At 40.2% G+C, this 24,686-nt stretch overlaps 5 protein-coding genes across 14 annotated transcripts; 3 read left to right on the top strand and 2 right to left on the bottom strand.

The window, feature by feature from the left end:
• Positions 1–6,082: 6,082 nt before the first annotated feature.
• LOC111603707 (proteasome subunit beta type-2-like) lies at positions 6,083–7,323 on the top strand. 2 transcript variants are annotated; one of them, XM_023321407.2, is made up of 3 exons: positions 6,083–6,249; positions 6,307–6,486; positions 6,547–7,323. In XM_023321407.2, exons 1-3 carry the CDS (start codon positions 6,179–6,181, stop codon positions 7,268–7,270), a joined length of 975 nt encoding a protein of 324 aa, XP_023177175.1. In that variant the 5' UTR covers positions 6,083–6,178; the 3' UTR covers positions 7,271–7,323. The 2 variants fall into 2 exon arrangements, with proteins under 2 accessions (XP_023177175.1, XP_023177176.1); XM_023321408.2 differs by having other exon boundaries at positions 6,294–6,486.
• A 1,193-nt stretch (positions 7,324–8,516) lies between these two features.
• On the bottom strand, positions 8,517–14,175 carry LOC111603715 (transmembrane protein 184B). 5 transcript variants are annotated; one of them, XM_023321420.2, is made up of 9 exons: positions 14,065–14,175; positions 13,841–13,981; positions 11,936–12,203; positions 11,702–11,867; positions 11,367–11,625; positions 10,958–11,294; positions 10,546–10,620; positions 10,403–10,487; positions 8,517–9,032 (listed from the first exon to the last, which is right to left on the bottom strand). In XM_023321420.2, the coding sequence occupies exons 3-9, from the start codon at positions 12,200–12,202 to the stop codon at positions 8,764–8,766; spliced, it is 1,458 nt and encodes a 485-aa protein (XP_023177188.2). In that variant the 5' UTR covers position 12,203; positions 13,841–13,981; positions 14,065–14,175; the 3' UTR covers positions 8,517–8,763. The 5 variants fall into 5 exon arrangements, with proteins under 5 accessions (XP_023177188.2, XP_023177189.2, XP_030081504.1 ...); XM_023321421.2 differs by having other exon boundaries at positions 13,841–13,978; XM_023321423.2 differs by lacking the exon at positions 8,517–9,032 and adding an exon at positions 9,656–10,217 and having other exon boundaries at positions 14,065–14,174.
• A 134-nt stretch (positions 14,176–14,309) lies between these two features.
• LOC111603717 (peroxisome biogenesis factor 10) lies at positions 14,310–15,476 on the top strand. The gene is made up of 2 exons (XM_023321425.2): positions 14,310–14,761; positions 14,827–15,476. Exons 1-2 carry the CDS (start codon positions 14,489–14,491, stop codon positions 15,451–15,453), a joined length of 900 nt encoding a protein of 299 aa, XP_023177193.2. The 5' UTR covers positions 14,310–14,488; the 3' UTR covers positions 15,454–15,476.
• Positions 15,477–15,644: 168 nt separating this feature from the next.
• LOC111603712 (putative uncharacterized protein DDB_G0271606) lies at positions 15,645–24,598 on the bottom strand. Of its 5 annotated transcripts, none has more exons than XM_023321416.2 (4): positions 24,307–24,598; positions 19,006–19,338; positions 16,972–18,775; positions 15,645–16,692 (listed from the first exon to the last, which is right to left on the bottom strand). In XM_023321416.2, the coding sequence occupies exons 2-4, from the start codon at positions 19,146–19,148 to the stop codon at positions 15,658–15,660; spliced, it is 2,982 nt and encodes a 993-aa protein (XP_023177184.2). In that variant the 5' UTR covers positions 19,149–19,338; positions 24,307–24,598; the 3' UTR covers positions 15,645–15,657. The 5 variants fall into 5 exon arrangements, with proteins under 5 accessions (XP_023177184.2, XP_023177185.2, XP_023177181.2 ...); XM_023321417.2 differs by having other exon boundaries at positions 15,645–16,689; XM_023321413.2 differs by having other exon boundaries at positions 15,645–18,775; positions 24,307–24,593.
• On the top strand, positions 22,536–24,296 carry LOC111603716 (integrator complex subunit 3 homolog). Its single transcript, XM_030225659.1, has 3 exons — positions 22,536–23,162; positions 23,220–24,113; positions 24,167–24,296. The coding sequence occupies exons 1-2, from the start codon at positions 22,554–22,556 to the stop codon at positions 23,907–23,909; spliced, it is 1,299 nt and encodes a 432-aa protein (XP_030081519.1). The 5' UTR covers positions 22,536–22,553; the 3' UTR covers positions 23,910–24,113; positions 24,167–24,296.
• Positions 24,599–24,686: the final 88 nt, after the last annotated feature.

Here is a 24,686-nt window from a genome sequence, read left to right as displayed (position 1 = left end):
ATCCACAATTTGTGGCAAGCTGCTTTCAAGTGGCACACGCAACATTTCAAATGTCAATACACAGCTCGAGCTGTGATCAATTTTTTCTTCCTTTTTTGGGCATCGAACATCGACTTGATGAAGTGGCAAACACCACGCGCCCCAGCCCCTTTTCGCAGAGCAGGCAAAATAGTTTGCTGAAAAACTTTGCAATAATGCTGCAAAAGCAAATACTTGAAGACCACTCAAAACAGCTCCAACTGGCCCACGCCCCGTCCCTCGATCAGCCACCTTTCTTGGCGCCATTGGGGCTGCTGTTAATATGACAAAAAGCAGCAGCAGCAGCAGCAGCAAGAAATGCAAAAGTTTTCTTGCAACGTATACCCAGCCCCTGTGCACTCCTTCAAAGATGCAGACAAACTTTGTGCCGGGTATTGCAACGCTTTATTCCATGTAAAGGACCCCAACGACAACGACAACAACAACAACAACTAAAGCAATTACAACAACAAATCCAGACAAATTTAAAGGCAAAAGCCCGTGAGCAGCATCCACAACAAAAGTTTTGCACCAAAGCAACTAAATGAAATTTTCATGCTGCATTCAAAAAGTGAACCAGCGAAATAGGAAGAAGAATAAGATGAGGAAAAACTTGAAAATGAAAAAGCAACCGAAATAAATAAACGTATGCGAATTCAAAGAGAAAACTGAGCTCTGCACGTAGCATAAGAAAGAAATCGATTTTTTAATTAAAAGTGAAGAAAAGAGTTGAAGTGTGCGAATATTTTTGCTATAGTTTAAAAGTATAAGTAAATAAAAGTAATTATATATATAAAAATATAATATATATATTTATATGTATATAATACATAAAATATTAAAATTATATATATATATATATATAATTTAAAATATTACCTAAATAGATCTCATAGTTGACATATAGTCTGAATGCTAACAGATCTTCTTTTGTAATATTTAAATAATATTTAATATTTAAAAATATTTCTTTTAATATTTTTTAAAGCAAGTTTAGATAGTCTACAACACAAAATAATTATAATATAAAATGAAATAATTATATAGCATAGCTTCTAAATGTTGAGTAAGAAAAACTAGAATTTCACTTTGGTCAACTTAAGTTTATCAAAGTTTTGCGTATATGCTATATATATGAAATCTATATATGAAATATCACATATGTCATTTTATGTAAAACATCTAAGAGAGTCCGCATGCTAAATAACTTTTCCTAGTAAAATATAAAGCTGGAAAATAGTTTCCATGAACTCAAAGATATTTCTAACATATATATTATACATTTACATAACATTCTTTATTCTTAAATGCCTCGAGCACATATACTATATAATCAGTTAGCTGGCAGCCCGTGTATATCTGAAGAAAAAACTGATAAATAACGCAGCTAATTTCATAAAAGTTAAAGAGCGACAGATAAAAATAATATGAAAATGGAATTCGCAGCAGTCTTCACTTGGCTTGGCCTTCTGAAATATTAAAATCATTTGAAAATTAAGTTCAAATTGCATTGCTGTGGAGGTTGTGTTGTTGAGGGTGTTGGGGTGTTGGGGGTGTGGGTTTCATGGCTGGGCTAGCGGGCTGGCGTGTCTGCGACCCCTGGGCAGCCACTGGCCGTGGCCATAAGTCGACTGTTAAATGCTACTTACGGCTGCTTCATATTCCATAGGGCAACTCAGTTGCCTTGCTTCTGCTGCGCCCCGCTCTGAGTCTGGCATAGGCGTAGGCTATTACTTTTTGGCATAAAACTTTGTCCTCAGCTCAGCGTTGACTTCTTTCGTTACTGCTGCCAACTTTTGCCAGACATTCTCGTATCCTCGTTTGGTTTGCCTGTTGTTCTCTGCAGTTTCTTTTCTACAGTTTGCGAGTTTATAAAAGCCTCAACTGCCTGGAAGGAGGGGGAGTAGCTTCTACTTTGGGCGTGGCACCTTTGGCGTTTTAATTACGCAAAAACGTAAAAGTTTTTGTAAAAGCGAAATGCAAATTAATCGATATCGTTTAAGTTAATGTGACGCCCACCAGCCCGAAATTCGGTAGCATTTGATGTTTATAAAGCAGGAGGAGGAGGGCATTTAAATCTTCACAGAGCATAAAATTGGAATGTGAAGCAACAAGGCCTAGACATAGAAACGGCAATTAAAATCGAAAACTCTATTCGTCTTCTTCTTCTTCTTCTTCTTTTCCTTCTGGCTGTTTATATATGCTAATTAATTGGCCTTTAGCCAAGTAGACAGCAGCTGAAAGTGAAGGGAGTCCGCATCGAGTATCACCAGCTCTCAATGGACCATAAATGTTAATTTCGAAAAATGATCAACGTTCATGAAGACAACAACAACACCTACAACGACATCAACAACAACAACAATGAACTGGGCCACAAAATTTAGCCTAATGAGATTTTTCAACTTATGACAAGTTATGCTAATTCAGCAACTGCTGCCACATAAGGCCGCATTGCGGGGGAGCAGAAGTTGCTATTGTTTAAGCCCTCCCCCCCGCCGCGTCCCTCCACACCACTCCACTCCACTCACTCAACAACTCGACTAGCATGGGAAGCGCTAAGCAGCGAAAGATGTTCGTCTGACCCAGTCCATAATGTAATTATTCAATGAAAACCTCTTAAGATTGAAAGCGGCTTGCGGCTTGAGGTGTCGCTGCGCTTGAGAGATATCTGGGAATTTGGTTTTATTATGAGGTTATTAGTTAAGATACTTATAGTTACTATTAATCATTATTATTTTTATTTCTAATAATACTAATACTAAAACTAATACTAACACCAATAATATTATAATACTATATATATATAATACTAATACCAAAGCTAACCCCAAATCAAATTCAAATCTTTTAGCCCTTGTATTTACCTGAACTCAATTTTTCAAGCGTCTAAAAGCGAACAGTTCCTAATTTTTCTCAGTATTAACAAAGCTTTTTTCCATATTCGCAGTTCCTCCAAAAGCATTAATAACATATAGTTAACAATTAGTTATAAAGCAAATGCGATCACATAAAGCGATTCGCTTTGAGGCAAAGCCATAAAAGATGTCACTTGGCGTGTATTGCTAATTTTTGGCAAACAAACCAGTTGACAAATGTGCGCAATAAAAAAACTTAAATTTCGAACGAAAGAGCGTTTGTCAGTTGCAGCAGCTGGCGGCCAGACACATTTCGTCGCAGGTTGCGTAGGTCGCGCTTGAAATTATAAACAAAAAACAAAAACACAAAACTTGGTTATTTCAAGAAATGTTGAAGAAAAACAAACAATAAAACTTGAAACTTAAAAGAAACCGGCTTGAAACTGTTGAAATTTTTGGCTCGCTAGACTTCCTCGCGCATTTGCACTCGCATAGCCCAGCCATCACACCCACACGCAGACACACACTCTCTAGCTTGCACGTATTCGTAATGCGTATTACGTATACGCAATGTTAGCCACGGCGCTGAAACGCATTTTGTTAATCGCACAAATGCTTTTAATAAATATGTTACTCGCTGGGTATATTTGTTGTCATAATAGCCAATAAACCAAGCATACACACGCACACTCATGTGTGTGTGTATGGCAGTCACTTCAATCCAAAGGCAATGACACAAATGTTTTATGGCCCTGTCAGGCAGTGGCAGGTCCTTTAGCCACTTGCTCCAGCCTTCCGCACAAAACACAACCATTCATATTCACACACCCATTCACACATACACACACACATTCGCACAGTTGAGTGTGTATTTGTTCGGCTCGTTCTTGCTTCTTGGGTCCACAAAATGCATTTCTAATTAAGTTAATTGCGGCAAATGCTAAACTTAAGTCACTAACCTAAATTAATAAAAGGCTGCGCAGCCGACATATGAATGTGACTGTGAATCTATGAGTGTGTTTGTGTGTGTGAATGTGTATGATTTGTGTGTGTGTGTGTGTAATACCCAGGAAATAAGTTACTGCCATTGCTTATAATGCCTTACATGCCCTTCAGCAAGTGAGCTTTATAAGTTAGCTCAAGAATTATAGTTTCGTTAGGTCAATTGACTCAGCTCTCAGCTTAAAATAGAAATGATTCAGCTTGCGCAAGTTAATATTAATAATAATTTATTGTATATAATACTTAATAAATTCTGATAAAAACTGATTGAAGCTACAGTCTAGAAAGCTCTTTGAACTAGGCACAATAATTGTGCCTGACAACTTTAATGAGCTTTCAAAACTCTTCTGTATCTTTCACGAGCTGTTCAGTAAAGCTTCAGTGGGTACATTAATTATTATTCAATCCTCGAAGCTCTTTTCTAAGTAACTTATTTGCTCAGCAACACTGAACAAACTTCTTAATTGGGTATTGACTTTAGATTTCCACCTAATGCTTAATATTAAACTAAGCGACCCTGCACAGGCGCCTATAGAGCAATAAATGTGTGCTTCGTGTTGCGCGCCTTGTTGTAATTTTATTTAATAACTGTTTTGTTGTTGTTTATGAAACATTTGCCGACGGCTGTCGGTTCATTTCACACACCAACAACACCACAACGCACACTCTCACACGCACACGTTAAAGGCGGAAGTGAGCAGCGCGCGCGTGTGCTGCCGACAGAGGTTGAGGCGGAGGCAGCGGCAGAAGCAGAGGTATAGGCAGCGGGGCAACCATATAAAAGGGACAATTGGACAACTGGGCGCCGCCTGTGGTGTCAACGATGCCATTTGGTTTTGGTTCAGTTCGGTTTGGTTTGGTTTATTGTTCCACTTTTCATGTCAAAGTTATTGTAATTGTGTTAAGGCATTTCCTGTGTATATCCTACACACACACACACACACGCACACACACACACACTCGCACACTCTTGCTGAGCTATAAATAAAAATCGGAGCAGTGCCGCAGGGCGGCGCAGACACTTGTTTGACTTTGGCTCAGTCACCATGTTTGTTGGCGTCTCTCACGTTACGCTCTCTCTCTCTCTCTCTCTCTCTCTCTCTCTCTCTCTCTCTCTCTCGTCTCTCCTTTTCCTTATGCTGATGTGTCTATGTATTTTTTAACGCACATCATTATCATTCCGTTTGTGTTTTGAACGGGCGCACAGCAGCTGTAAGCAGGCGAAATCCAACTGCTGTTGACTGGGCGCAGCTTTCGCCAACTCACACCCCACTCAGCACACACACACACACACACACACAGACATACACATATACATATACAAAAAGAATGAGCAAATAAAGGAAAAGCTTATGGTTTTTGCTGTTGCTGCTGCCTTTTTGTTGCCTTCTCCCTCTCACCTCTTTGTTCTTTCTCTCTCTGGCTCACTCGTTGATTTTTGTTAGATTTTTTTGTGTGTGGGCTGCTCGAAGTGGTATATAAGCCACTGAGTGTGACTTGGTGTGCGTGTGTGTGTTTGTATATACACTCGGAGTACAAATAACAAAAGGATACAACAAACTCAGAACAGAAAGTTTTGACACTTTTATACTTGGCTTGCACCGACCCGAAACCAACCCAATAAACCGACCCATCCACATTTTGGAGGCGGGGCTGCAGTTGAGGTTGGAGGTTCAGTGGGTTGTTTAATGGAGCCTGGCGCGTTTGTGTTTTCAAAAGTCGAGCACATGAGCAAGTGTGTGTATGCGTGTGAGCGTCTCTGTGTGTGTGTGTATATGTGAATGGAAATGGGTCTATTTGGGCTAATATCATTGTAACTTATGATATTCATATGATATTATTGCTTCTAGGCAAACTCAATCGCAGACTTGTGGATTGGGTTGCTTTCAAATATTAAAGACTCTTTAGTTTAGTGTTTTTTTTTATGATTATAATTATAAGTGCTGCTCATGAGAGTTAAAATAAACAACAACATTATAAGTTATTTTAATTATTTTAGTTTTTTGTTGCTATTTTGGCTTTTAAATAGTAATTTTCTATTATGAATAAGATGTTTTCTAACTTAAGTTCAAGCTCAAATTCCTAATAAGATTAAGTTGATAACCTGATATCGATTATATCAGCATCGATAACAGGTCATCGGGCATATCAAAGCAGAGAAGTCTTTGTATAAGAGTCAATTCCTTAATTCAAGTAGTCTTTGACATAGTTTACTGATATATATTCACCACATACAACAGATAAAGCATAACTCAACTGTTCTTATACTCAATTATATTTAATTGCACACGCTAATTACAATGTTCTGCAAATACCCAAGCATTCAGGGCAATCACTGCTATGGCGGCTTTAACTATGAGAATTTTCTGCGGTAAGTCATAATTGGATAAAGGACTTTGTGGCAATGTATAATAGAGTTCGATTTTAGCAACGCCGAGCTGAAAAGGAGGGGCTGGGAGCCACCGACGCCCATTACCACTGGCACCACTGTGGTGGGTTTACATTTCAGTGGGGGCGTCATGATTGGCACGGATACGAGGGCAACACGCTTGAATATGATTAGCTCGAATACTTCCCTAAAGATTCGTCGGCTGCACAGCAATATTTAGTAAGTGTCCGCTTGATCAGAAAGCGAATGATCCACTCTGAACTAACACATTCTGCCTAGCTGTGGGGGCAGTGGCTATGCCAGCGATCTGGTCAATTTGACCCGCCTGCTGGAATTACAGATGGAAATGCATTATAAGAGCACCAATAAAAGAAGGGTGCCCGTCGTCTGTGCCAAGCAGCTGACCAAGGCACTGCTGATGCGCTACATGGGCCGCATGATGATTAGCTTTGTGCTGGGTGGCGTGGATAGAAGTGGTGTACACCTGTACAGTGTGCACTTCGATGGCACCACCGAGATGTGTCTGTACAACTCGATTGGCACCGGTCAGTATGGCGCTATGGGCATCCTGGAGGATCGCTGGAAGCTTGGCTTGAGCGAAGATGAAGCACGCGAACTGATTGTCGATGCGGTCAGTGCCGGGATTAACAATGATCTGATTTCTGGCTCTAGCGTAGATCTCGTTGTCATACGAAACGATTTCAGCGTGGAAAAATGCAATGAGATAATCCATACACCCTTAAGACCAGATCCTTTTCCAGTATTGACCCAAAAAATTGACTACAAAAAATTACTGAATGAAGTTCAGATTTTGGAGGAAAGTATAATGGAATTAAATCAAGTAGTTCCAAAACCAATTGGGAGGAAACGTGTCAAGAAACCCGTCAGACGAGATGAAGTGCGTACCACACTAGGATGCATACTAATGAATCGCAAGCGTAGCGCAGATTTCGATAAAGACGAGCCGCCCAAAAAGAAAAGAAAAACTTGGATTGACGCTTAGTTCACAGGCAACTAAAACGCTCGAACTTAACTGAATAAAAGTTGTTAAGCAGATGGAACATGTCTTTGCCTTCTAAGTTTAAACCGATGAGGTTTCCCTTATATATATGTCATTTCATAAATATCCAATATCCATCCATTAGCGCATGCTACCAATAAGCTAACTTTAAATGCAACTAACGGCACTGAGCATTTAGTTAACAGTGTTGGGCAAGTAGCGAAAAAGTAGCCCAGCTTCAGCTTATGCAGCAACTAGTTACGCATCGATAACGATAACAGGTTTGCTGCTTAGTCCAGTGTTGTGAAACACGCATTTCATTCAGTTCAAATTCTGTGCATTAACAGTCGCCCGTAGCTGGAATTTAGTTGAGTTTAATGACATTTATGTACTTTATTTTCATTTTTAGGGTTAACAAAATGGTTGTACATAAAAGACGTTTTTGTTTTTTGTTTTTGTGTTGGCTCGCATTGCACAGTTAACCATTAAATTACATAAGACATACATAATTTGACATTGCCTATTTGCCTCATCGTTTAGCGCATTATTCTCAGTTTCTCTTTCCTTAATTGATAATTAAACGTGTTTTTTCTAGTTTTTCTTTTTGCTTTTTGTTGAGAAGCTATTTCGAGTGAGTCAAAGTTTGGAAAATTTTCTTACAGTTATCATACTCTGTACAGGTAAAAGATTTTTACACATTTCTGTTGCTTGGGAGTTCGTCTACAAATCCATTACAATATTTCAATCATCATAGCTCTAACTGGTTTCACATACATATATGTATATATATATATATATATAGATTTATAGATTTATCTTTTTTTTCGTGTGCATTAACCGGACCCAGCACATTTGCGCTCTATATTTATGTTGTAGCTGATTTTGGTTTAAAATTGTTTTTGCTTAATTGATAAATATTTTTCTTGCTATTTATTCCATTTTGTTTTTCATATAATATATATTTTTGTATATCTTGAAGTTTTATTGTATAAGCAGCCTGTTAGATTTGCTCAACGACGGTTTTTAGACGCTAGAGTTGAAGTTTTGTTCTTCTTTTGATTTATACAAAGTTTTTCAAACAATTTACAAAAGAAAATGGAATCAAAATGCTCATCGATCAAACGTCTTACATACATGGTGTAAAAATACAAATTAATCATATTGATTAGTCATTTGTTTACATACACATCTTCTGTTTCTATATGTATATAAATATATCAATCATTTTCTATAGTTTTTTATTTCTTTTTTTTTTTTTGCTGTTGCGCTACTTAAGATTATTGTACAAGCAAATCAAAACCATTTGAGGTCTAGTGTAAAACGAAACATTTTCAACATTTCCAAACAAAAAGAAAAGAAACAAATCACAACGAACAATTCTTAAAACAAAACATGGAACCAAATCGGAGATGTTCGGCACCATTTGACCACCGAAACATTCTCTCCCTCTCTGCCAGTTGCTCTGCTTTAGCTCCTCCTGCTGCTGCTGCTTTGCTCTACTGATACTCATCGTCGCTGCTGAGCAGCATGGTTTTCTCGTTGTAGTTCTGACTAATGGTAGCCACACGCTGTCCGCCCGGAATGAATTTGCGCTGATTGCCCAGTGTCTTGGATGCCACACAGCTGTTGTTGCCGCCTCCAGTTGCAACCGCATTGTATCCACCGCTGCTCGTTGTGGTGCCTCCCATGGTGGCAGCTTGGCTGGCACTATTTGGATCCTCCGGATCGTAGCTGGAGACGCGAATACCACGCGAATTCTTGCCACCTGCACGAAGGTTTTATTTACTTAAAGGTTTCATAGTTGGTGTTGGTAGTTAACAAGAGATTCGAAATTCATGCAAAATGCAGGCTTTCTATATATATATATATATACGAACATTGCAAGCAAAGGAAAGGCGACGTAGTTAAGCTTATTGTACATTTATTTAATACAGTTAATTTAAAGATAGTTTATACAATTCGTTTGAACATTTACAAAAGGTTTTATAAAAAAAATTAGAAACATAAGAAGCACGAGCTTTCGATTTGAGGCTATCACAAAAGAAAATCAAAAAGCAAATGTTTTTCTGGTTTTGTTTTTTTTTTTTTTGTTGTTTTTTTTGGTATCTTTGAGCTAAAATTGATATTGTAAACGAAAGATTTTTATATATTCGTTAATTTTAACATTTAAATGCATAATAAGCTAAGAACATGAAGTGTCAGAATCTCAAAATTTGAATATGAATATTCCACCAAAATTTGTCAAGCTAAAAATTGTAAAACTATATTGAGTCTGAAAAAGGGTTGTCAATCTTTCTAGGGTCTATGCTCCACTGTTGATGTATTGCCATTTATACACATAATTACATACGTATAATAATAAAATCTTTGTTTACACATACATATATAATATTATACAATATTATCAATTTATATATAGTGTATGTAGAATAAAACGCTAACATTTAAATAAGTTGATAAAAGGCTTAAATCGTAAACGTAAACATAATATATAAAAAAAATACACACAAATCAGCAGAAGAGGGAACGTTAAACAAGGTAATGTGAAGTGTTTCAGAGTACATCATTCAGTTACATAAAGTACTAAGGCAGCTCTAAGCAATTTTGTGGTAATCGGGTTTTTCGAGTGCGCGCTTTCAGTAAGTAACTAGGCCTAATAAGTATTTAGTTCATAATCTTTTTTTAAATTATTCTTAAGCGGCAACAAAAGGCAACTGTGGTGTCAATTGTTAGGTTTAAGTACACTTGATTTGTCTTTAAACTGCTTGTTTTTGTTTGTCTTTTTTTTCTTTATAATTATTTTTGTATTGTTATTATTTCCCTCCTTTTGTTTTGGAATTATAGTTAGAGTGTTTAGTAGCGGGCATCGCTAGAGTTTTGAATTTGTTTTTATTTTAAATTTGTTTTAAACATTTTTAGAGCTTTTCGTAACGCTGAGTTGAGGTTACTTCTGCAAAAGATAAGAAACAGAAAGAAAAACAAAAGTGTAAAACATAATGATAATGTGTAATGCGAATGGAAAGCAAAGTAAAAATGATAAGATAGAACAATCAATAGCTACAGCGAGCAGGCAACAAACATTCAAAGAGAGACGAAAAATATGGAAAGTAGAAAGAAGGAAGAGAAAGTATTTACCTGAACTATACTGTGTGTATTGTTGATATTGCGGATGGAAATTGTGTATAGCATCTGTCATAATATCCTTGGGATTCATGGTTTCCTGGGAAAAACATGAGAAAGTAAAAGATTTGCTGAGAAAAGTGGATTAAGAGACTTACCTTGAGACTGCTGGAAATAGATTGCATAGTGACAGAGCGTCCGTGGCCATCGCCAATGCAGCTGCGTGCATAGACCTAAAATTGACAGATAAGAATTTGTAAATAAACACTAATGTTTTATACCTAACAGACGTCACACATTCTATAAAAACCATTTGCCCGCCCACATTAATACTATCGCATATCTAATTATAAATTGAACCCCTAGTCGAGAATCTATACCACAAATAGGGAATATACCATATGAATCACATGCCAGGCATGACTGTAGCTGATAGTCAAATCGTTAAAGCATTTGGCTTTGATTGCGAAACTTTTGTAGTCTGTCATTAAAGCGCGCACATTTTTCTGATAAGTCAGAGCGAGCTCCAACTTATCTTATCGGATAGTATACCTGTCAAATCTTACTCACCTGATAGGGAAAAGCATATCGCAGCGCAATGGCAGCAAACAGCATTTCAATGCATATGAAAAAGTTTTGATAGCCAGCGGAAACCGTACCAGCCGAGGTGACAGTGCCAGCACTGTCCACAATGGGCGATATGACCTGCGCCTTCTCAAGTATGGCCAGACCCACGCCCTGCCAAAATGACAAGAAGATGACTGACTTGATGGTGCAGAATTTCAAGACGGGCTCAAATGGTGTCAACAAATCGCGTGTGGCAAAGTAAAACAGATATAGACCATACAAGGCCAGCGAAACGGAAATGTTATAGATGATGGTTATGTAAATGTAGCCGCCATCAGCACTGTAAAAGAACAAACAATAGATTAGGCAAACATTACAGATTGATTACTAACTATGTTGCCACACAACAAACCTCCAATCACCATCATGATAATGTCCAAAGGCCTGCAGAAAGATGATTATAAATGCCACCAGTGGCTTAACCAAGCAGAACTGCAACGTGGCCTGCTTGCAGAAGCGCAAAAAGCCAATGGTGTATGTCTTGCCCTTCAAACAGCATGTGCCATACAAGCAGGAGGTCTTTATGGGCTTGCCACGTATCTCGGACATGATGTTACCCTCACCGCCTAGATACTCATAGCATAGAGACAGAAAGTTGTAAATCACGAAGGCTGTAAAAGCATATTTAGACAGAGATTAGAACGGAACTAAGAAAGAGACTAAGAAGAGATTAGGGAAATACCGCACCTTCATAACAATCGCGCACCGTAAAGAAGTAAATGTAAACGTTGTCGGAGTTGAAGAATAGCAGACTTATCCATGAGTAGGTGGCGTAGATGGGCACAATGAACAGTATGCGAACTATCCAGCGCTGCTCCTGTGGATTGGTGTACCAACGTAAATGCTGATAGATCTGTAAGCGATATATGTGATTAGTTAAGTGTACATCTATTCAATTTCCTGATTTGAGTGCCGACTCACCTGTTGACATGTGACAAACAACGCAGCCCAAACAAATACGCCCGCCAGCACCTGAGCTGTTTTAGTTTGCAGGAATATGCCATCGCCCACATGAAGCAGGGGATCCAATGGCTCCGATGCTACGCCCATTTTAACAACGTAGTTCGTATTCGGTTTCAGGGTCGTCGATGCAGCAGCACTTTCGTTACCTGTCGCAGCAGCAGCAACAGCAGCGACGCTGCTCACAGTTATAGCCGCCTCAATGAGACTGGCCGGTGTTGTGCTCATTCTGCAGCAATAAAATAACAAATATAAGGAGTAAAAGAGGGAAAAGCAAACGCTATGATTAGATACACAAACGTGTTTACTATTTGACAGTCTACACAAAAGTTTTTCAGCTACAATTGTAAAATTATGAGAGACAGCTTGCAATATGCTCAGTAAATGGGGTCAACGGCAAAATGTGGAGCAGTGTAGAGAGAAGCACGCATTAGATCATCATTATCACCAACAACAACAACATGAACATCATCATAGACATGGCGACTGGCACGCAACTTTATTAAATGGGCTCGCAATAAATTTACGTGGGCCGTTAGCTAGCGTGAAAAAGTTTCCTCTCAGGGTCAGCTCTAGCTTAGCTCTATATATCGATTCTATACTCGAGTTTTATGTACAACTATGCAACGTAAGTAAATACAACTGTGTATCAATCAATAATCAAGTGTGAAACAAGCTGCATACACGCGAAGCTGCTCAATGGCGACGCAAATTGACGCAATTATATATGCATTAATATGCAGGTAAATGACAGGCGCACAATTATATGCGGTTCATTCAACTAAAATTATTTGGAAATGATGCAAATTCATATTTTAATTAAAACCTAAATCCTAACATCGAATTGCAAGATAGTTCACTGCAAATCTCTACGAAATCAGTGATTGAATATTTTAAGTTTTGCCCTACAAAATACCGAGAGTTGTTGATATTTTGAATACAATAACGACTACTACATTAAAAACCACAATATTATTATTATTATACTCTTGTTTATTAAACAACAAAGAGAAAAGAGCGCTAATACAAAAATAACACAAAGATGACTCAGACTTATGCAAAAGTTTAACTTTAACTGAACCTCAAGTAAAGTAAAGCGTAATATTTTCTCCACAACAAGTTCATAAATTCCGTGAACACTGAAACCCAAAAAGTGTGAACTCAAACAAATCTACGATAGGCTCTTGAGAAAAATACATGTAAATATCTAGCAAAAAGAGAAATGTCAGATAGAAGCGAAGAAAAATAAAAGCAACAACAAGTTGCCGTCTGCTAAAGATACAGAGATATATTGGCACAAAGCAAGGTCTCCACAAGTCTCCACTCTGCAAATTGAAGTAGCAGCGCGGAAGCGTTTTTGACAGATACGAAGAAAATACAATATGTATGTGTGTGCATATATATGCGTGGTGTATGTAGATTTTGTAGGAGTATAGGCCGAAATCAAAACCAGCAACAATTTCAGTCATCGCTAATTACATTTTGGGGTTTGCTTTGTGTGGCTTCTGGTTGAACAGTCAAATTGATTTTCGTGCATGTGTCCAAAATATAAGCCATACACTGTAAATAAATACGAGGCTTAAATGCCAACATATGCGACCTTTCTGTTGTAGAAGATACCTGTCACTGAGCTGCTTATCAAACCACACACACAGGCACACTTCCAAAGCTACAAATATAGCTCACTCACACTTGCTTATCAAATGCGAAAAATAAAAACACACACACTTGCACAGACAGATATATATACTCATCAAATTTCGTCATCAAAAATGGGTATTTTACTTGCAACTTGTCCATTTCAGGGAAATCAACTTTACACACACACAAATTGCAACACGAACATTATGAATGCAACTTAATTACCTCTTTTAAGTGTAACTTTTCTCGATTTGCTTTTGCTTTCAATTTTCACAGCTCGAAATTCCGTTTAATTTTGCTCCAACAATAACCACTTCAATTTTTTTCTTCGTCGCTGCGACGCGAACTGACGTTCGTGCTCGTCTGCTGTTTAAAAAAGAGGTAACGTAAACACGGTCACAACGACATTACAACACACAGGAGTAATTCTCTGTATATAAAATAATTACGTGCTAATTTTTATATCTAATTCCCACGAAATTTCAGCAATTTTTATACATTCACAAGCGTGCGGAACAGGATTGTTGATAACTTATCGATATTGGCGATGTTTACTTTGTTCTGATATTAATATATCAGCGATGCATTTCCAGGGATGGTGATAATAAATATCGATACTTTATTTCGTGTCAAGTATATGTTACGATTAATAGTGATGAGCGATATATTATTTAATATAAGTGCAGCTGTTCAAATGAGATCAACAGTGCTGAGAAGCAGCTGTGCAATCGATTATCTTTTCGATATAAAAAAGTTCAGGCATGGAAAATCAAAAGTGCCATTTATTTACTTATCTGCGTCGAACTTTGAACTGCTGCTGGAGATTGTTGCATATGCTTAAATAATGTAAACACATCGTGGTTACCAAGCGCCATGGACTTTCGTAACGCCCGAGCACGGCAACCTGAAATAGTGCGTTCGGTACAAAAGGATGCTCGTTACACCAATGAGCTGTCCGAGGATTTATCAGATATTTTACGATTAAGTGGTCCTCGCAACTGGATAAAATATAATCAACTGTGTCAATTGATAGCGAAGTTGAGTTATCATGGCTTTGCTTCTTTAAACAATCTGCAAACACTGGGCGAGGAATACACGGGAATAATACAGGTCGATGGAGACTATAAACATATACCAAGTCGATTGGTAGGCAGATGAATATTATTTTTAATTTAATTACAACTGAGTTTTAATAAATAACTTACTTTTAGCTGCAATTGGTTGCTATCATACTGGAATTTGGTGGTGATGCTTTGTTTCTACGTGTGTTGCAAAAGCTGGAGCTGCATATAGCTGCGCATGATGAAATCGTACCTGATGCTAAGAAGAAGCTGCAGAGGCTCATTCAGTATATGCGACAGTCGCCTAGTTACATCAAAGCGCTGCACAAGTCGCTTTTCTACTTGGACGCCCGAAAGTATCAACTATCCAAGCGTACCACAGGCATCAATTATGTGCTCATCCGGCACTGGCTGCAACCAGAGTTCTCACTGTATGGCTACAAGATTTTGGGCATTATTACATTCCTACAAGTCAGCGTCTCCCTGGCCATTGGCGGCTGGGAGGCATGGAAGGAGCACAAGCGTCAGCAGTTGGAGGCACTCAAGCAGGCGGCTAAGGTATTCATGCAACGGGAGAAGCAGTCGATACCACTGGCAGCAGATGTGCCGCAGTGCATACTCTGCCTGGAGCCAAGGCAGAATAGTAGCCTAACACCTTGTGGTCACCTCTTCTGCTGGAACTGTATACTCGACTGGCTGGAAGAGCGCGATGAGTGTCCGCTGTGCCGAGAGTCAGTAAAAAAGTCGCAGGTGATCCAGCTGCAGAATTATGCTTAAGAATGATTTTTTATATGTTTCTTTTGTATATTAATTTATTGAAGAACTGATGTACATGTTCCATAATAATAATTTGATATATTTAACAGCTTTGGTGGCACTTGGCAACTTGACGGTGTATACCCTCATTGACCCTGTTCTCTAAGTCTAACTTAACATTAACTATTTACAAATGTATTCGATTTTAGTGCCTGAACCTTGGCTTTAAATAATATCTAAATAAACGGTACGATTGAAGATTTGCTTACGCCGACGCGACTCGAAAGCCGAACGTGCCTCTGCTGGCGATTCAAAAGCTACGCGCGCATCCCCCGTAGGCTTACCCTCGTCATTGAAACGCCGTATTATATCATCCGGACTCAGTTTGTAGTCATTAAAGAAGCGCAAAATATCCTTAAGATCCGCCTTAAAGGGCACATTGCGCATGGCTACGACGCAGCCCGCCCGATTGAACTTATCTGGTATGCCATTCTCTTCCGGATCGCTGCTGCCGTTGTTGGCAGTGATGGTGGGTGCAGGCATGACCGGACTAACAGGTCCTTCGTCGCTACTCATTTCTGGACCGACGCGCACGGCAAATGGATTAAAGTGTTGCTTCACATTGTTGCTGTCATCAGCATCCAGCGGCAACTGTTGCTGTTGGCAATTGCTGACATCATCAAAGCGACTTGGGCCACGACGCCTTGATTGCTGCTGTTGTTGCTGCTGCTGTTGTTGTTGTTGCATGGGCGGGGACAAGGGAGCAACTGGATCTAGCTGCCTCGGTCCATTGCCGCCTGGCAAATAATCCATAAACGGTTTATTCATGCGATCCGCAATCTCTTGCGGCGTAATGGGCGTCAGCCGCAACCCACGTCCACGAAAGCGACGATTATGAAACTCCCTGATAGCTATTTTGGCATTAAGCGAGTCGGCAAACTCGACTATAAACTCGCCAGCACTCTGATTGCGATCATTGAACAGCATCTCAATGTGCTCGATTCGCAGATTCTCCGATACGAACAGCTCACCCAAATCATTGATTCTCGTGGCATATTCACAGTTGTGAACACGCACAAAGACGTCCTCCGGCCGACGTTGTTGTTGCTGCTGCTGCTGCTGTTGGTGATGTTGTGGCTGCTGCATTGGATGATTGTTGTTGAAATTGTTGTTCAGCATGCCAAAGGGTCCCATGTTGTTGTTATTGTTGTTCATCATATGCATGCCATTGCTATGATTGTTCATACCGTTATTTTGCTGCTGAAAGGCAAAAGGTGGCATATTACCGTTATGCATAGCAGTGTTGGCAAACGGCTGCAAATTATTGTGATGATTGCTGTTGTTGTTGTGTGTATTTTGTTGTTGTTCGTGATTGCGTCGACGCGGATCGTTATTAAATTTGGCCATGGCCATTAAAAGTTCCTGTGAAGGCAGCTGCTGCTGCTGCTGCAGCTGTTGTTGCTGTTGCAGGTGTTGCTGCTGTTGTTGTTGCTGTTGCTGTTGTAGTAGCTGTTGTTGTTGTTGTTGTTGTTTGCTCACCTGTTCACGCTCAGCGTCCTCACGCTGCTGCTGTTCCTCCTTTTGCAACTGCTCGCTGGCACGTCGCATCTTCTCTCTAGCATTCTGCATCTCTGCCTGACTGCTAGCACGCACGCGCAACTTACGGAACCCAATATAATGCCTGGAGGCATCCTCGAGCGCTGAGCGTGCTTCATTCTCTCTGGCAAACAGTACAAAGGCCACAAATTCACGGCGATTGTTGGGACTGGGCGCCAGAAGGATGTCCACAATGGTGCAGGTGGCAGAGAACATTTTCATAATGTCCTGCTCGGTGGTTAGCTGTGGCAAGTCCTCAACGTACAGAACACTGATTGGAGGCAATGCAGCAGGCGCAACTGTTGCACGTTCAGCCGGGCTGTTGCTGCTGTGACTATTGCTGTTGCCACGCTGGGAGCGCTCATCGGCCTGCTCGAATTCCTCATCAGAAATGGGCACGATCTGCACCAGACGATCACGGAATAGCGTATTGTTACGTAGCAGCGCCTTCTGAGCGCTGGACACGCGCGAGAACTCAATATAGGCCACGCCAGTGCGTGTGCCATTCGGGCCGCTAACAATCTTGATGCCATTGTGTGGTATATAGAGGCCGGCAAAGTATTTGCGTAGATCACTGTACGAGGTGCTGGGACACATGCCACTAATCTTGATGTAGCACGTCTCGGCGATCAATATGGGCGCAGACAAGCCAGCAACACCCGCACCAGCGCCAGCACCGCCGGCAGCAGCAGTACCGGCCGGGCCTGGCGAGTTGCCCATGCCAGCAGCAGTCTTTGCTGCCTGCTGTTGCAGCAACAGCTGCTGCTGCTGCTGGAATAGCTGCGGATACATTTGAGCATACGGATTAACGTTGGCAAAGGCTATGGGCTCCTGGGGCGACTGCTGCAGCTGCTGCTTGGGCAGCTGTTGATGTTGCTGTGGCAACGGCTGCTGCTGCGGTTGTTGCTGCGTGCCAGCAGTTAGATTGAGATTGTAGTTATTGGTGGTCACATTGCTGGTGGTATTATAGCTCTGCAGCACAGGCGGCAGCACGTTCATCATGCCTAGCTGCTGCTGCAGACCGGGCATAGCATTTAGCCCAGGCGGCACAGCTGCAGCAGCAACAGTTGCAATGGTTGCCGCTGCACCTGCTGCTGTCGGTGGCACGGTGGCGCCCAATGCCCAGGGCATTAGATTGGATACGGCGCCAATGGGCACCGTTTTGGGTTTTGGCAATATTTTGAGCTCACGCTCACTGCTATCGCTGCGTAGCTCGGGGCGACGCTTGCGCCCACGATCGCGAGACGCACGATCGTGGCTGCGATCGCTGTCATCGGAGCTACTGGAATGACTGCGGCTGCGCCTAAAGAGTGCCAGATCGACTGTTGCTGGCTTGTCGACGGCGACCTTGAGGCCGCCGACGTCGGCCAGTGATATGCCTGCCTGCTGTTGATATGCCAAAAATGAGGGCGTGGCCGATGCTGCTGCAGCCACCGAAGCAAGTTGCTGCTTCACCTGTTGTCCCTGCGGCTGCTGGCCAAGCAGAAAACTGTTCAGGCCACCAATAATTGGCGGCTGAGGCACAGGCGGCATTGTTGTTGCTGCTGCTGCTGCTGCTGCTACTGACGCCGCCACTAGCTTGGGCGTGGGCGTCGGCGTAGGCGTGGCAACGGCAGCCGGACTCACATTGCGAGCCGTTTCGATGACCTTTTGCATTTCGGCACGCGAGGAGAGCAGCAAACGCACTTGAATCTCCATCAGCTTCTCACGATCCTTGAGCATAGCGCAGCGAGCATCCTCGTCGGTGCTGTTGAATGTTCGAGAGAGAGAGAAAGAAAGAGAGAAGGGCAAAGGCTTAAAGTTAAAGGATAACAGTTGTCAAATGCGTAACAAACAGAACTATTTGAGAGACTTGGCTATAACCTAGGCCTTAACCTCTGCCTCTAGCCAGCGAGATACCAACTCTGCTTACTACATATAATTACATTAAGAGAGTGAGTGAGAGAGAGATAGTAACACAGTGTTTGTTCTAACTACCTGAAAGCGATGAATGCGTCGCCCATTTCGCCACCGATTATGTGAACACCGCCCTCCGGTATCGAGAGGCCCGTGAAGAAATTTCGTATATCTCGAGCATTTGCCGTCCACGGCAGATTTTGCAAACGAATAATGACACTCATCTTGATTCAAGACTCTTTTTCTATTTATTTGTTATAGGTTTTCAGATTTTTAGTTTTGGTTTTGGTTTTGTTTATTTGTTTCGTTGTTCAGTTCAAAAAGCTTTTGCGCCAGCCTCTCTGAGTGGTTGAATCCCTCATTCGCATCAGGTCCAGGTACTGCTTGCCGAGACCCAGCCACCTTTTCAAGCATCTGAAATGAGAATCATAGGCTTATGGAGAATACGCTAACAATTTATATATACTAAATAGGTGAGATTGTAGTTAATAATATTTATTTATTTATTATTTATTCAAGCGACCCTGAGTGTATATATATTAATATATATATATATATATTATAGACATTGTGTGAAATCTATATTAACATATTCCTGCAGCAGATACAACCTCAAGGTTGCAAGCAAAGACCATGTGGAAGCTAATTGAATCGTACCAATATTTAAATATGAACGTATGGATCTGTAACCAGTATGGTATCTATAGTTAATCATATACAATCAATATCTATATATCAGAATCAGGATAAATTCACTTGAGATCAACGATCGAATACAGGGTTTATCTCTAAAAATAAATTCTTCAGCTTTCGTTTTATTATATTTCTTGAATATATCTAAGAAATATTCTATATTAGTCCTACAATTACAATATTAATTGTATAAACACATAAGAGATCTGCTATAGATCTGCCACGCTCCAGTTATAAAGGTTCCATATTATTAAACTTAGCAACAGAGCTAAAAATTTATTTACCTTTACATTATTTGTTGAGCTTATATAGTTAACAGAATGCATTTTTTTAATGAAACTGCAAAAATCTCGATGCTTTCTTAGCCATAATTACTAAACGATTTTAGACCACAAAACTTACCAAAATTTTGAAGGCTAAGCAAAAAAATTTAAAAAAAAAATCGTTTACTGTGTGCATTGCTAACACATTTATATATGCAGATAAAAATTTGGAATTTGTTAGCCAATTGTTAGATAAACATATCTAGTTTATACAGCTATATTTAGAGCTAGAATTTAGCTGTTTTTGGAAAGCGTATTTTAACTACGTTATAAGCTTTTTCATGTTATGTTTTGTTGACATTGCAGCAGCTTTGACCTTCGAGCAATAGGCACTGAATATATTTATTTATATATAATATATAAATATATATATAAATATATTAATATAACTTAGGCATAAAAGCATCAGCTATGAAGCAATAGGCACATTAAAGTTGTTAGCAAATATAGAATTCAAAGAGCAAATCCAAAGACTTTTTTATTCATTTCCGGATATAGAGCTTACCTATATATTACCTATATATTTTAGCTATTCAAAGTTTTTTAATCTCTTTTGGCATTTATATATAGCGCTTGGAGTATTGCCCGCAATTATGATGGCAGCTCCATAAGCCATAAGCTATATCAATAATTTATCTTGAATTATCTGAAACGTGTTGACATTTCAACACGAGCCAGATTCTCACAAGCTGCAACTGTGCAACGAAATGTGGCAATTCGGGCGACTGTCTGTCGCTGGCATTGCATAAGAGCGACCAGTTTGCGCCGCTAATGCCACTAATGAAGCGATAGAGTGCGTTTCGAATGACAATTAGAAAGATTTGCACATTGCGCGTCTGTCACTTACCCACACACAGCTGCGACCTTCCAGCCGCGAGTGAAGGTCGCCGCACGCAAGGAGATGCCACTGAAACTATGCTACTGGCATAGAGCAGACCCTAATGCTAATTGATTGTGTTTCACGTTTCAATTTCCTCATTAGATGCACTCAATTACCTGTTGAATGTAAAACTGACTATACCAAAAATAAAAACCAGTTGATCAGATTGAACGTAAATGGGAAAGCGATTATGCAGCTATAATTTAATACGCGTTGCAAGTGCCGCCGCTGCGGCCGTCGCTTGTGGCACTGACATGTGCAACTAAGTAGACAAAAACCAACAACCGACCACAACAACAACAACAACAACCGACATAAAACAAAAATAAGCAGGAGTAGGAGCTGGTGGCCTGTTTCATTTGTGTCCACATTCGTTTGTTTGCTTTTCTTTTCTTTTTTTTGATTTGTTTTTGTTTTTCTTTTTGTTGTAGCTGATTAACGCGAAAAGTTTAACAGGAAACTTAACTCCAACTCCTTCCGCTTGGCTATATAAAAAGGCATTGTTGCGCCATCTGGGCCGCAGTTACACCAAACATTTGATCGCGTTGTTGTCGTCGTCATCGTCGTCGTCGTCGTCTTCGTTGTTGTTGTCGATCGTCGATCGAGTGTTGAGCATTCAAAAGAAATGAAATTCGCAATTGTGAGTGATATAAACATTAATAATAAAATCAAATCTACTAAAAATATATAATATAGACAGAGCTACACAGCTGATCGCAGCAGCGAACGATCTTTGGGATTACAGCAAACATATTACGCCACTTCTTAAGCTAACTTACTGATCATAAATGAGATCTCATTAGAGAGGCAACAGCAGCTTAACATTAGCTCAAATACTTTAGATCTTTAGCGATTTTATTTTCATCTTGTCAATTTCCAGTGAGCAACCGACATAATTTATTAGTCGTTATCAAAACAGTTAAGATCTACAATTGTCAGATATATATATTTTCGATCTTAATGATTTTCATAAAATTTCTTTAGCTTATTATCTAACAGCAAATAATTAAATATGAATTTTTGGTTCAGATTATGCAAATATCTAATTGAATCTTTAGATCTTTGGGATTTTATTTTTGTGTGGTTCCAACTAGATTAAAATATAATTTTATCCATTTCTAGACAGCTGAAATTTAGACTTAAAAATCTGAACGATATTTATTTATTATGATCATAAGAGCTTGGAGGTCCAACTGTAGCTTTATAAAACTGATATATTCTCTTCCGATCTTAGCGATTTTATTAGCAACATATCTAACGGTATTCATATTGCAGTTCCCATTGATAAAAGTTTAAACAGATTCAGTTTTAGCTGTCATTTATTTTTACTGTTAAGATGCAGTTTGTGTCCAGCATCTAACTAATAAATCCTTTGTAGAATTGCTGAAGCTAATGATGTATTAAAAATTAATGGAATCACTTAAACTAAAAAATTAATGTCACCAGCATCTAGCTTAGATTCTAAAGGTAATTCCAAGCCAAGGACAAAATTAAGTCTCATTAAGTTAGAAGTCTTAGTTCTTAAGGTTCGTTTACAAGCATCTATGAATATGTATATATCGCTGTATATGGAGAATACATTTGAGCTGAATACATACATTATATTTCCACATATCAAGCTTAACAGATCACTGGCAATCGCTCAATGGCCTTACTAACCATAAAAGCGATTCAAGTCAAAATGAATTAAAATAAAATAATGAAAGCTTGAACTGAATCTTATATTCTAGACAATGTCGGCACTGGGTCTGCTATTGCTTGTCGGCGCCCAGGGCACCACCATAATCAGCATTAAGTATCCGCCACAGAGCGCCGACGCTAAATCGCTAGATCGCACACAGCCGACGAAACGAGATCTAAGTCTAAGCTATGCAGCCACCAATATTGACTCAAAGGAGGGCACGCGTGTCAAGACGATCACAGTAATCAAGAATGTGGGCGGCATTGGAGAGTCCAGTGCGGCGAGCAATAGGCAAGTGAAGCTGGCGATCAATCCCGAGCTGCATAAAAACGAGGAGTGGGCGACTGCTTTTCGTGATAACTTTGAATCGTATGGTGGATTGCCTGAAGTGCCAGACATAGATGATCTATTTGATTTCGTGAATAAGAAAAAGGTCCCAGCACCAACCGAGAAAGAAATAAAGAAAGAGCCGAAGCCTACAGAGAGCACCACAAAGGCGCCGCCGCCCCCGCCGCCTCCACCACCACAACCAACAAAAGCAACCAGCGAACATGCCGAAGATGCGGATGACAGTGATGAGGCGACCGTGGAGAAAATCAAGGGCGATGCCGAGCTGCTGCCACATATCAAACAGGCGAATATATTGCGACTGCAAGCGTTGGCTCTGAGGAAGCAGCAACAGCTGCACCAGCAGCAGCAGCAGCAGCAACCAGAACAGGATCAACAAGCAGATAAGCGATTGCGCACACGCGAATCTCTGATCAATGTTAACTACTCGACGCCCATGCATTCAGTTAGCCAGTTTTTTGAGAATTATGTGCAGGTGCTACCCAATGGCTATGATTACACCAAGCCGCAGCAGCCACAGCAGCCTTGCGCTCTGCCATCACCTCCAAATAGCATACAGGTGACAACGCCATCGGGACGCAGCTACAATATACCGCAGAGCAATAGCAGTGGCATCAACGGCGGCGCAAATCATCCCTACCTGGCGCCATCTCTTGGCAAGAGAACGCAGATACAGCCAGCAGCACCTGCTCAACCTCAACCACAAGCGCAGCCGCAGCCCCAGCAGCCGCCAAATTTCTCCACGGTTAATTCGATTTTGCCGCCTATTGTGCAGACGCCGCAGGGTAATAACTTTCCAGCAAATGTGCCACAGCAGCAGCAGCCACTGGCACCACCTCAAGGCGCGGGTACAGTAGGATCTTCCACTAGCCAGCGGCCCTATGTCGCACCCAGTCTACGCAACAATGGCCTGGGCATAAATCGAGGCCCGTCCACGCCGCAACCGCCCGCATTGCCAGCCTATGCTACAGGCAATGTGAATGGTGCACCCAGCTATCGTACCAATTCATTTGGCGCCAATCATCCGAATATCTTTCGATCGCGTGGCTTAAAATATTAAAATACTGTGTAATCTTACAACTAATAGATTCTTAAGACTTCTGATGTGTTGATGCATATATGTATGAAAGCGTATTCCTAAATATATCACACAAACTCACATAAACACACATACATACACAAACATACGTAACACACATGTCCCAAGGTACAGGCTGGATAAATCAATAGCGCCGCAAAATTGCAATCGATACGTGACGCGATGGTAAGCACTTTGTATAGCTGGACCAAGCTGTTAATTAATTACATGTCCAAAAGAGAACAGTTTCTAGTAGTTGGTGTTATTCGTTGCTGGCGCTGATTTCTACTAATGTATTTGTCGTCGCACTATGAAGTACGCACATTTTTGCATATGTATGCGTGCATGTTTGTACTTTTATCAATGAACTTTTACTCACCAATGGCAAACCATAAAAACGCAACGAAAACTTATTGAGGACCAATGCACAAAGACAGAAGAGCTCGGGTTTTTTGTTTAGCTCAAACGCTATATTTATTTTGACAATTTCTATTGTTTATCAATATGAAAATGTGAATTTTCTCTCAGCAACACAGCCTAGTTGACTTCAATTGTAGTAGTAACAAAAATAAAATGGCGACCGTGAGGCATTAATCGATATTACACAATATCGATACATGCTTATGTCAAACATAGTACACTAATCACGAAAACTATATGATTGCGAAATACGCTTCTAAGCTTTGTGCTTGTGGTGCAATATAAGAAGCATTTGACGTGAGTTTAATTTAGTAGAAAATTGTTCAATACCATATTCAA

The sequence above is a fragment of the Drosophila hydei genome, unplaced genomic scaffold, assembly GCF_003285905.1.
Source record: "Drosophila hydei strain 15085-1641.00,03,60 unplaced genomic scaffold, DhydRS2 tig00000001-arrow-pilon, whole genome shotgun sequence".
NCBI lineage: Eukaryota > Metazoa > Arthropoda > Insecta > Diptera > Drosophilidae > Drosophila > Drosophila hydei.
This window is presented reverse-complemented; position numbering and strand designations above follow the sequence as displayed.